At 38.2% G+C, this 12,960-nt stretch overlaps 2 protein-coding genes across 2 annotated transcripts; one reads left to right on the forward strand and one right to left on the reverse strand.

Annotated features, from left to right (window-relative positions):
• The first annotated feature begins 1,176 nt into the window (after positions 1-1,176).
• Positions 1,177-3,916, forward strand: LOC111305028 (putative galacturonosyltransferase-like 7). Its single transcript, XM_022902184.2, has 2 exons — positions 1,177-2,838; positions 3,525-3,916. The coding sequence occupies exon 1, from the start codon at positions 1,712-1,714 to the stop codon at positions 2,813-2,815; it is 1,104 nt and encodes a 367-aa protein (XP_022757919.1). The 5' UTR covers positions 1,177-1,711; the 3' UTR covers positions 2,816-2,838; positions 3,525-3,916.
• A 4,002-nt stretch (positions 3,917-7,918) lies between these two features.
• Positions 7,919-12,220, reverse strand: LOC111305027 (cellulose synthase-like protein D5). Its single transcript, XM_022902183.2, has 3 exons — positions 11,135-12,220; positions 9,964-10,768; positions 7,919-9,879 (listed from the first exon to the last, which is right to left on the reverse strand). The coding sequence occupies exons 1-3, from the start codon at positions 12,064-12,066 to the stop codon at positions 8,104-8,106; spliced, it is 3,513 nt and encodes a 1,170-aa protein (XP_022757918.1). The 5' UTR covers positions 12,067-12,220; the 3' UTR covers positions 7,919-8,103.
• Between the last annotated feature and the right edge of the window lie 740 nt (positions 12,221-12,960).

Below are 12,960 nucleotides of genomic sequence, written 5' to 3' on the forward strand. Positions count from 1 at the left end.
ACAATTATAAACCATTTTCATCTACAATACTAGGCACATTTTATTGTTCAATTTCAAAGTCACACTTACATGCATCTCAAAATATAAGAAAATAAGATGAACAACATAAAATATATATATTTTTTAATTATGATTTAAGTTTAAATTTGAGATTTTCATTTCAAATTTTCATTTCAAAATCAATGATTTAACAATTTATTTGAATTAATATTAAATATTAATTGCTGTATTTTTCACAAAATTTTCATTTTTTTACTTTAAAAGCAAGTCCCAAGTCATAAGAAATCTGTGCTAGGTCACTAGTTTTTAATCGCTTTAAGTGTAAACATAACCATAACTACAAAAACTCGAAGGAATTATTCTCGTTAAGTTAATATGATGTGATCCATTGGCCCACTTTTTAAAGGAAATAAAACAAAGGTTAAAAGATTAAAAAATTAAGAAATTTATGAATTATAATTAAAAAATATCTAAATTTATATATTTTTTATTATAATAAATTAATTTTTTAATTTTTTTTACATACAATTAAATTTTATTTAAACATTAAGTTTTTTATTAATAAAAATAAAAATTTCATATAATATTAATAAAATAAATTAAAATTTATTACGTGATACAAGTAATATATATACAAATTAAATAAAATATTTATTTATTTATTTTCTCTTTTTTTATAAAATTTTTTTAAAGACTTAACTGATTAAAATTGATTAATTAAATTTTATTATGTAATTAGATATTATCCATTTCAGGATTTAATAAAAAAAGTTAATTAATTATAATTTAAAAACAGTTTTAATTCTTTAATCTAAAAAATTTGGAATTACCCGATTAAGAGTAAGGACAGAATCAATCGGGTTACAAAGTAAAGGCAACCCACCGAGTGGGCTCAGATTGTATCCATCCACATTTGTTTTGTTTTTTGTTTTTTTGTTTTTAATTAAAATCGGATAGTACTAAACACTGATAGAAATAAAATGACGTTTGTAAATTTCCGAATTTACAAAATGAACTGCAAGCCTTCGGGACACAATTGTCATTCTAATAAAAGGTAAGAACAGCTGGATGCTTTTCTTATTGGAATCTATGCCAGAATATATTACTCAATATAAATTTTATCTTTTAATTTTTAAATAGATTTTTATTTCTAATTCTGTTATTAGTACACTCTTTATCCTAAATATTTATAATTATGTTTGGCCGCTGGATTTCTATGATGGAAAAGGCGAAGCCAAGAAAAATTAAAGAAAAGAAAAACAGCTTTTCATCTCACCTTCATCTTTCTCTCTCCCTCCAGTCTCTACCTCTTATCTCTGTTTTTGCTGTCCATCAGCTTCTCTCATAGAGAAAGAGGAGGGGACGGAGAGGGGGAGAAGTGAAGGAAGTGAGACCGTTACACCGGCGGCGCACGGTAGCACAGGGCCCTTTATTCTACGCTCTGTTTCAATTTCCACTGATTCCTTCCTGGTATTGCTTTCCTAACAAAGGTCGCTTCGTTCCCACGGCAAATTCCACTTTGACACGGAGCCCAAAAAAATCGATTCTGAACTTTGCTTCTGACTCCATATTTAGTCGGTTGCCCTTTTGAACTCTGGCGGACCTAAAAGGAACGCTATCGTTCTACTGGTCCTCCCTCTCGGTAATATTAGCAGATCGGTTCGATTTCGAATCTTAAAAAAAGTAAAGGAGAGGGATTTTCAGTATTAAGATGCTTTGGATAATGCGACTCTCGGGGTTCTTTTCAGCTGCAATGGTGATGATTGTTCTCTCTCCGTCGCTCCAGTCTTTTCCTCCGGCTGAAGCCATTAGATCCTCTCACCTCGACAGGTACCTCCGGTTACCGTCGTATCAGATGTCCACTTCACCACACTCAATAGAGGATCGATTTTCTTTTCGAAAAGCCTCCGAATCTCGTAATGCCGACGAATGTGGTTTCACCAACCATAAAATCTCCGGCGTTTGCGATCCTTCTTTAGTCCACGTGGCTATCACTCTCGATGTCGAGTATCTCCGTGGCTCAATCGCCGCCGTTCACTCTATTCTCCAGCATTCATTGTGCCCGGAGAACATTTTCTTCCATTTCCTCGTCTCGGAGACCAATCTGGAAACCCTAGTTCGGTCCACGTTCCCTCAATTGAAGTTCAAGGTTTATTATTTCGAACCTGAGATTGTACGGAACTTGATATCGTCCTCTATTAGGCAAGCGCTTGAACAGCCGTTAAATTATGCCAGAAATTACTTAGCGGATCTGCTAGAGCCGTGTGTACGGAGAGTGATTTATTTGGACTCTGATCTAGTCGTTGTTGACGATATCGCTAAGTTGTGGAGTACCAGCCTGGGTTCAAGAACAATCGGGGCACCGGAATATTGCCACGCAAACTTCACAAAATATTTCACGGGCGGGTTCTGGAAGGGCGAACGGTTTTCAGGGACTTTCAAAGGGAGGAAGCCTTGCTATTTTAACACGGGGGTGATGGTGATAGATCTGGTGAAATGGAGGCGGGTCGGGTACACGAAGCGGATCGAAAGGTGGATGGAGATCCAGAAAAGTGACCGGATCTACGAACTAGGCTCGTTGCCGCCGTTCTTGTTGGTTTTTGCGGGGCGCGTAGCGCCCATCGAGCATAGATGGAACCAGCATGGGTTGGGTGGGGACAATGTGAGGGGAAGTTGTCGAGACTTGCATCCGGGTCCGGTTAGCCTCTTGCATTGGTCCGGTAGCGGTAAGCCATGGCTTAGGCTGGATTCGAAACGGCCGTGTCCACTCGACGCTTTATGGGCGCCTTATGACTTGTACGGACACTCGCATTGATATCACAGCAGGGATAGTCGCCGGTAAATTCCTACCAGGACTGTTTTTTTTTCACTTATTTTTATTATTTTTATTTGGACAATTTTTTTTTTGCATCTTCTTTACTGTGATGATGACCTACTCAATTTTTTCTTCACTTTCAATTTTATTTTATTTTTATTAACTCGTCCATTTCTATTCTATTGTTCCTGCTTCTGAAAATAAAACCAAAAAGAAAGGATATATTCAATTTGTTACAGATTGCATAAAACTCTTTATTCCGAGTGTTTAATGGAGTTGTGCGTTCGATTTAGCACTCTAGTTTTAGAGTTTCAGTTGCTTTCTAGGTCCAAACAGAAAAACAAAGTTTATCCCTTCCGTTGAGGAAGCAGTCCACTTAGTTGCAACCAGGTGAAAAAATATTAAAATGGCCAAATTCTACTTTCTTAAATTTTTTGTTGTACTTACAATTACAAGCAACTGGCAATAACGTATATTAGATTAATGGCGTCCTGGCTGGTATCGGTCTAGGCAATTTTGGGAAAATGTGGAGAAGTGTTTTAGGTAGGGTCTTAAAATAGGGCATAGCTCTATGACTGGGCATATGAGTATTTGCACGCTTGCCTGTTGCTTATATAAATATATATAAACACACCACCTTACTTACCAAATTGAAATTAAGAAATACGAAAATTGAGAAATGAATGAGAAGAAATTTATATTGCTGTAGGTGGAGTGCAATTAGCAAGAAATGGGCTTGGATTAAGTGGGAAAGGACATGTGATCTTTTATTGCGAGTTAGTTGTCCATTTTCAATGGTGGCCGAAAGGGACCGAATGAAGGGGCGAGGGGGCCGCGGTGCCGGCTGGAGAACTAATCTAGGCATTGGAAGAATCTGAAAGTTTTGGATAGCCGCTTGCTTAGTTCATGGGGCTGTAATTTTTATTATTATTTATTTATTTTTGGTGGCTTTGTGCTTTGGTGGCAGCGGCGGAAGACTTGTGAGCTGCCTCCTCTCACTGTTCATTTGCGCACTTAGGTGGCAACGCATATTCTCCCTTTGGCGTCAGATTTGTGTGTGTATAATGTATTTCTTGGTAATTTTTCAGTATTTTTTTAAAATTTTTTTACTCCAAATAAAGTGATACATACACACATGCATGCATTTTATTATAATATTTTATCCACCAAATAAATTATAAAGTAATGATTAATAAGGGGCGATTGTTTAAATGAAGCTAAGAAAGTCGAGCTGCCAAACTAAAATGGTGGCATCGACAGAGGGACCCAGATGTCATTGTAGTGTATGAAATGTCCAAAGTAGGAATGGGGACCGATTCCTTTTGCCCTGGCATCCCACGTGGCCAGGTGTTGGATTTTTGTAGAATCAACGAGTCATCTTACGGTTAGTCAGCCCCATATGATTTGTTCCATTTGGGTAAACTTCGAACTTAATATTGTGGCTAATTGGCTATGTAGCATCAACCTACATGCGCCTGCTTTGCTTCGTAACTATTTCTTTTTATTTTAATGTTTATTTATTTAATTCTTCTAAATAGGACATTACGTTTAGATTTGTTTAAAATTACAGTCTTTAAGAATTTGACTAATATACATTTCACCTAATACTCAACTGATTTCGTAATTACTCTTTTTTTTAACTATAAAAAAGGAATTTATATAAGATACTTTAATTAATCAATTAAAATAAAATTTGACCTGGACATAGTAACAGCTGCTACTGGGCCTACATAGTTTTTGGTGGTAAAATCATAAAAGAGAGATGTGACGCTGGCAGCTTTTGATTCAATTATTCTAAACATATCCTAATCCAGTTATTTTTAATCATTTGGTGAGGTTAGATGATTCCAGAACGAGTGGAGGTCATGGCTGCCGGTGATCCCGCAAGCCAACCCAGATTCATGTAGAAAACCCTGGACTTTATAATAAGGGTTTTATGTAATTTAAGTATTATTGCATAAATATAGGTGAAAAGCTATTATTTTCATACGTACCTGAAAAAAAATGGATTCGGTCGAACTTTCTTTGAGTACCTTGGTCCTTGGAGTAGGTTATACATGTGGATGGAATTACTGGCTGATAATGTGATATGCAGATTTTTATTTCCTCTATTGTTTTCTAAATTCCCACATTGACGAAGAAGTATGTCATTTCGCTGGGGCTGGAATGCCAAAAGATTACATTTTACAAAGCTTTTACAAGAGTTAGCCGGGCCCATAAAACCATCGCAATTGATTTGATTGGTCCCCAGTGGGAGCCAGCGCATTTCTTCCTCATGTAATGATTTATGTAAGGCCCTGTTACACTTGTATCTGCAGTGAAAACGCATGAAAATTGGTTCTTTACCAGAAACCAAAACCTCCAATTTCTACGTACCTTGATTTCGTTTGGGAATTGAGCATTATGCCATCATACAAGGTGCCTGGCATCTTAAGTTGGGTGTGGAAGGATCTGCTGGGAACGACAAGAAACAATTTATTGGCATGAGCTTGTCTGAGAAACCTGCAAACTACGTTGCGTGGTGTTCTTTGTTGCTATAGAACTGTCCTTTTATTCCATGTGCACATAAAACACACCAAGTGTGCATTGAATATGAATGTTGACAGTGATTTTCATGGCTGCCTGATATTAGTAGAATTAGCATTTGGAATCATGTTAGCAGATCAAATCAAGTTTTGCCAGTTACGCAAACAAAGACAAAATAAGTTTGAAAGCTGCTATTCTTTCCCCTTGGAGAGGTTAAAAACAAAAAGACATGTTCTAAAACTATTTATCAGTTGACTGTGGCATGTGAGGGAAGGCCACAAAAGAAGAAAAAAGCTATGTGTAAAATGAGTGTTGAAGCTCGTGAGATCCTGAGAACCTTTACAGCTAGAAACAGCCATTGGTTTATTCTGGGGGTAAAGAGGAAACCATTAGCAATCATTGGTCCACCCTCCCAGTGCTACAAGTACTGGCTTTCCTGCCTAATCTCGAATCAAAGACTCCTGCTTCATTCAAGTGGCGCATATTTATTAGCTGTGTTTTGTACCGGAACATCATACGCGCGCTAATCGAACGGAGGAATAAACTTGAACTATCGTCTTACCGGAATCCAATACGTGGTGTTTGGTTTAGACTTACCAAGGTAAATTTCTTTGTTTGGGTCCAGAAGAAAAAACAAACCAATCCCAAGAACGGGGTGCCATTGACTGTCTACGCCACCTCTACAGTTTGATGGAAACTTCAACCACATATTCCCCATAGAAAAATTTCAGTGTCACCGACAAAACTCACCAAAGCATCATGCAGGCAACTTTTTTTTTTTTTTTTAGCTTTTTTATTATTGGAAGGAAAGTAGTGTTAGACTCAAAATTTACCATCTTAATCGAAGTGACCTTTAATCTTTTTCTCCACCTAAATAACTACAGAAAATTGTAATGACTGAGGCCAGAGCAAAGAGTTCAAAGGAATTTCATTGTCTTGGATTTTAATCATTAACATTAGTAATAGGTTTGCTTGCATGCAATTAATATGGTAGGATCAAAATGCTACGCGGTCTTTTTCTCCAGAAAGCAACCATTCCTTATTTTATCTAGCAGTTACGATGTCATATTCTTCAGTACTTAAAAAATTTTCTGTTCTGCGTTCCAAAAATTAGATGCCTCTCCTTTTTAGAATAATTTCGTCAACTTCTAAAAATTTTATACCATTGATGTATAATATTCAGAATCCAGAGGTATGAGCCCTAATGAATTAGTGATGGTAATTATGATCTATTCAAGAGGTAAGATTTGTTAAATTCTTAGGAAGAGAGATGCCAATACAAGACTCCCCCATCATTATATAAACTGTATGGACTAATATTAACAGAAAATTTGATGATCAAAAGTTTCTTCAAGTTCCATCTTAATCTATTCAAGGAGAATCCTGTAAATTCAATGGTAAAGAGGAATAGACAAAGAAATAGAAATGACAGAAACGTTTTAAAACTGGCTAATAAGGAATGAAGTGACCCAAGCAAGATTTGGGGCTATAGCTGCTAGTAGAGAGGCAAGTGGGATAGATTACACAAGAATGTCCTTGCCACCCCCACCTAGATTATGCGATGTTTTCTACCCCGATTGTGATCAATAGGACCACTTGAAATTTGATGGGACATGTAGCCTTGACTTTGATGGGAGTATTGGCAAGGTACAACTTCAGAATTTATTGAATCTATATCCATAGATGTTCAAACAGGAGATAGCTTAGTGAGCCGGATTGCCTTTACTCAGATTGTAGGGAGATAAGAGCTCATTTCGTGTGGGCATACCCCTTCCATTATCAATTAATTAAGTGGGGCATTATAGCTCTTGTTTCATATTATATCAATGTCCAATTCCTGCAATGGAAGAAATATTCCTTGAAACCTCCTTTGTCATGAAATGGAGAGAAAAACACCAATTTGGCAATTGGAATTGTTCACATTCTAGAAGAGGATGGATCCACCATTCTGTTGTCTTGGTGTGGACTAGAAGATTTATCTCATTGGCGTGCCTTGTTTCTGCCATGTGGATTCAGCCAAGCCATGAGAGTTCTCGGATTCAGTGGAACCATTGAAAAGCATTGACACAATGCAATCAAACAGAAGATAGGACAGTGGTTAGACTAGATTCTTGCGGGCAAGCATACAATAGAAAGAAAACTGATGGCACGATGAATGAGAACAGGTGCCCAGCTTCATATTGGATCATATTTAAATGATAGGCTTACATCGTTAAACAAAGGTGTGGGGCATCTGAAAATCTATTGGAAGGATATCAATCAGTGTGTTAAATCAGGATTCACCCCGGTTGAAATGAAATGATCACAGGTGGGAGTAAGAATCGATTTTCTGTCTTACGTTAATTGAATGCATATATATAAAGTACTCGCAAACAATTTTTGTTCAAGAAATCAAACCAAATCAAAATTTTCATAATGCTGCTTTCTATCATATATATATAAGTACACGAAATCATAAGAAGCCTGAAACTCAATTTAAACCAACAAAAACTACGTCCTGAGACTCTTGAAACACAACCATTGATTCTAAATGCAGAGATGTTAGATAAGAACAACAAAATCAACAACAACAAGCTATTACTGTAAATTTATAATTTCAAATGAATACATTCCATTTCAAATGAATATATCAAAGTAACAAATCTCGAACCAAATTACATTCAATGTGAAAAGGCAGAGAAAATAAACTACAGAACGAAGTTGAGTAACTTCATGCTTTGTGTTGTTGCATGTGCACAACAGCAACCTATTACAGAAATACATCAAGGGAACTGGAACTTCATGTAATCCTGCCTTCCAGATGGAGGACTTATATACACCCAAAGCAAGGAAATAATGATGGAGAGCAAGCCAGACCACACAAAAACAATGGTTGGAACTTTTCCCCTCCTTCCCATCAAACCCTTTGCAAAAGGATAGAGATGGCACAGCACCCAGAAGCTGAAGAACACTCCTCCGACAAGCTTGCTCCACTGTGGAAAGGGGCTGTACATGGTTCTTGCTACACCCACTGCAATTGCAATCGAGTTTACCATCATAATTGTGATTGGAGGAACCATTAAGAAGCTCCATTTTACGATGTATAACTCAGCAAACTCATCATCTCCATCATCTGAGGTGGCAGATTTGGAAGTTAATGTAAATGAGATATCAACTCCTGCTATAACCTTTAAGAGTCCTTGTAGCACAGCTGCAGGATGGGCACTGGTTCCGCCAATCAACCAAAACTGTTCATTTCGCCACCAATCATGAAGTGTGATTCCTGACCATTTGATTTCAAGGACAGCAAGCAGGCATAATGTGATTGTGATGGCCAACAAGAATATCAGGAAGGTCACACTGAGGGTTTGCACTATGAACTGCCCAGAGAACAGAGAAACTGCAGGTAGGATGCAGTAGACTAGGAGAAACATGGAAGTGAAAGGGTACATTCCCACATTGAAATATGCTACTCTTTGCAAGAATTTCATCCGACGACTAGCAAATAGTGCATTGTTCCTCGAAAAGAATATCTCAACAGAACCAGTTGCCCAGCGAAGGACTTGGTGCAGCCTATCTGTTAAATTGATTGGAGCAGTCCCCCGGAATGCATCCCTCTTGGTTACACAGTACACTGATCTCCATCCACGATTGTGCATTCTATAACCAGTCACCACATCTTCTGTGACGGAGCCATATATCCATCCTACTCTTTTTCCCCACTCAGTTTTATCCTCATAGAAGCAAGAGATAACACTTATTGCCTCCGCAACAGTTGCAGCATCCAAAGGTTCACGTGGCACTGCAAGAGAACCTGCTGGCCTGCCTTGGTTTCCCTTCCCTTGCAAATCCTGAAGCAGCCTTCCTTGGTACTCAGCAACTGGGATGGATGCTGCAAGAGAAGTAGAGTTCCCAAACCTTTTAGGAAGAAGCAAACATTCAATATCTGCATCATCATCATCATTGTGTTCCCCATTAATAGGCAATACTATCTCATCTTCTGCTTTCTTTGTCACCTTGGGTTTCCTTAAGAATAACTTGATTTTCCTTCGGCCAAACCACCCATGATGTTCAGTGGCTCTAGGAGGACTAAATCCATAGAGTGCAGTTCTCCTGAAAATGCAACCTGTACCTACATACATTGGACCCTGTAACCCATCAAGAGCTCTCATGCTCACATCAAAGAACACGGTGTTATGATTTGCATATCGGTCATTTGGGTCAATCCCCTCAAACCTTTGTGGGAATTGAACATAACAGATCCTGTCACCACCTCTGTCAAGCATAAAGCACATTCCTTCCCTGAGAGCCAAAGAATTGTGAATGTAGTGATCACAGTCAAGATTGAGGATGAATGGCCCATTAGACATGATAGCACTGGTTCGAACCAGAGCATTCATGGCTCCAGCTTTCTTGTTGTGATCATAACCTGGCCGTTTCTCACGAGACACATAAACCAGCATAGGCAACCTTGTATCAACTTCTGTTGTGTCAATCAAGTTCTCTCCATCTGCTTCTGCACCATAAACTGGTTCTGCATTTGGTGGAGCGAGCATTGCCTGCAGAGAAGAATAAATTTTAGCATTTGAAAATCACACAAATGCAATAACCATTAATTCCATAAATTGAATTCTGAAATATACCTGAATAATCCCAGCATGATCTCCTTTTGAATGGTCTGTCTCTGCAGAAGCCCATGTTCCGGGCCAGTGAGAACCATCTGACATCCAAGTAGCCTTGGGGAGTTTAATAGGGTCTGAAAGATTGCCGCCCACTTCCATCTGTTTCTTCTTTGCTCGAAGCTCTTCATGGGCATTGTAAGCATCTGATCTCCTCCTAATAGAGTCAGGCAATGAGTTAATCCTCACTTTAAATTCATCATATTCTCTCTTCACCCTCCTTCTCTCCCTAACAAAATCAAGCCTCACTTTGTTCTTAAGAAAATCACGCTTTTGCCCAAAATATGCCTCAGGATTTCGAGGTTCTATGTTATGTTTCCGGCAAAATGGAACCCAAATTCTAGCAAAGCTAGCAGTCTCCGCTAAAGCTTCAAACGTCAGAAGAGATCCACCATCATCTGAAAGATAACAAGCAAGTTTTTCTACTGGATAGTCAACAGCTAGGATTGAAAGGATGGTGTTTGCAGTGACAAGAGGGGGTTCCTTTTCTGGGTCAGCCGTGGAAACAAAAACATCAATGCCTGGAAGGTCTGATCTTCCTTTTGGGTTACGAAGGTTTGGAGACTCAAAACGCTCCTTAAGAACCGAGAGGTCAGTTATTCTGTTTACAGGACAGAGCTTAGGAAGCTGATCTAGAAGCCATGAAAAGGCAAACCAAAGCTCACACGTTATGGACATTCCCCATAGCCACATTGCATCACGGTTTGGGTGCCTAATCCTCCATGTAAGAAAGAAACCCAGGGCAACAAGACGTAGTATAATAAGCAGTCTGCATACAAACAAATATAAATTCAAGATGTAGCACCAACCATAGATTCAAAACTAACTTCAACGTAAGATATAGATCACTGCAACATTACTATAAAGAGAGAAAGAGAGAGGTTAAAAACTTGAAGTCACATTGTACTTAATCAACTTGTTGATACTTAAATTCAGATCATTATATTAACATAAGATTTACTATATTTGAAATTAGTTCACTGTTCGTGCACAAACGATCTATAAAGCAAGAAATATCGGTTCACATTCCAATAACCCTTAGTAAAAGAGAATGACCAACGTTACAAAGTAAAATTAATCAACTCGACGAAAATTAGTAGGCAAATAAGAGCTGTTGAATTATAAATTGAATTACCTGTATGGACTGAGAATTGCCGCAGAAACTCCAACCTTCCTAGTCAAAGGCCTCTTACTTCTCTCTCCAAAATCCGGTGGATGCTCAAAGCCATTAGCCCCCGATCCAACCCCATAACCATCTTTAGGCCACACGGCATTTCCATACCCATAAGTCCCTTTAGTCTCAAACAACCACCTCGTATGATCAAAATCCGGTGGATGGTTCTGCCCTTTAAATGATTTCACAAGTGAAAGCCTTTTATCCAACTTGAAATCTGCCATTGAAGGCAAGGGCAAAGCCTGATCTTCTGCTTCAGACCTAACCTCATCTTCATCGTCATCACCATCACTAACATCCTTGTAAGGCTCTTTACATCCAGGACAATTGCCTCCACCACTTCCCACACCATCCAAGTAACAGTCTCTACAAATTTTAAACCCACATTCACATTTGCCTTGAATTGCTTTCTCATCACACCCTTTCATTCCACAAATCAAGCCTGATTTCAACGTCTCAGGTCTTTCCAAGGAGCAATCAATGACATGGCCACGAGTAACGGAATTGTACCCTCCTGTGAAAATAGTACCCGAAATGAAACTCCTCTCAGGCTTCAGCTTCACCCCATCTTTTCCATCTTCATTAAGGCTTGTCTGTGAGGCTGAGATGGATTGGTGATCAGGAGTTGGAGGGATATGGACAGTGTAGGTCACGAATTCTGAGTTTATCTCTTCAACAGGATCGTCTTTTAACATTGAGCAATATCTTCCTCCACTTGAAGCCCTTCTATTTCCTCTGCTCCCGAGAGGACTAGGGGAATTTGGGTTGTTTGAAATTGAAGCACGTGGAACTGGACTAGTCAAGCCCATGCTTCTGCTCCCTGTTTCTTTGCCTCCCGAAGAAACCGTTATCGTCACCGGAGAAGAAGATGGAGACGAGGCCGTTTTCACCATCTTTACTATGAATTTCACTTCTCTAAAAAGACAAAAAAACCCTCAAAAGATACTAGAGAGAAACGCGGAAACGGAGAAAAACCCAGAAGAAAAAACTGAAAGATTCTAAAAGAAAGATGAAAAATTTTTTTGGATTGAGAAATGAATGTGGTGCATTTGCAAGCAGCGGTTGCATTTGAATTTTGAAGTGAAAGGAATTTCTTCTATTAAGAGCCAAAAAGGTTTATATTAACGGTCGGCTAATTTGGTCCGTGGATCTGATAGTATCGGACGGCTACTTTTTAACTTGAAACGGTCGAAAATTTTTTGTTCAGGGCCCAGGAAGAAAAGAAAAGTCAAAAAGTGGAGGGCTTTTAACGTCCAACGGTCGACTTATCTAAACGGTGCAAAAAGATAAAAATTGAGTCACAAATAAATTAATGTCACAAAACTTGTGGGGTCGATGGTTCAAACTTTTGGGATCTGCACTTCCTTTGCAGCAATAATTTATTCGACCAAAACTCAGCGCCAGAAAAAAAAAAAGAACTGATTTTGAAATCATATCCAAAGAAAAACAGTGACATTTTGCGAGAGAGAGAGAGAGAGAGAGAGCGCAGGTGGGCCATACAAACGATTCCTCTAATAATAAGAATAATAAAAAAAAAAGTTACTAAAGTAGAAACATAAAAAAAGACGTAGCATTAGTAGTAGTATGTGAATCTGTAAACAGTTTTTACATATATTTATTAATGGCCAAAAATTAAAAACTAAAGAAGAAAGAGACTTTTACAAAAAAGACGTCCACGTTCCAAACAAAATTAAGACTTTGAGATTGGGATTTCATCTTAATAAATTATATATATTTTTTCCAATTTAGTTAGACAGGTAAAGGATACTGGGAAAACTTGTTTTTCC

This window comes from Durio zibethinus, chromosome 21, assembly GCF_047325235.1.
Source record: "Durio zibethinus cultivar Kanyao isolate XHJ-2024 chromosome 21, ASM4732523v1, whole genome shotgun sequence".
NCBI lineage: Eukaryota > Viridiplantae > Streptophyta > Magnoliopsida > Malvales > Malvaceae > Durio > Durio zibethinus.

Bases quoted from the DNA above. Each gene is read 5' to 3' on its own strand.
- LOC111305028 (XM_022902184.2), top strand. From the start codon at position 1,712: ATGCTTTGGATAATGCGACTCTCGGGGTTCTTTTCAGCTGCAATGGTG.
- LOC111305027 (XM_022902183.2), bottom strand. From the start codon at position 12,066: ATGGTGAAAACGGCCTCGTCTCCATCTTCTTCTCCGGTGACGATAACG. The intron at 10,769-11,134 runs GTAATTCAATTT...GTTTGTATGCAG, and splicing joins GCAATTCTCAGTCCATACAG to ACTGCTTATTATACTACGTC. The intron at 9,880-9,963 runs GTATATTTCAGA...TCTTCTCTGCAG, and splicing joins ATCATGCTGGGATTATTCAG to GCAATGCTCGCTCCACCAAA.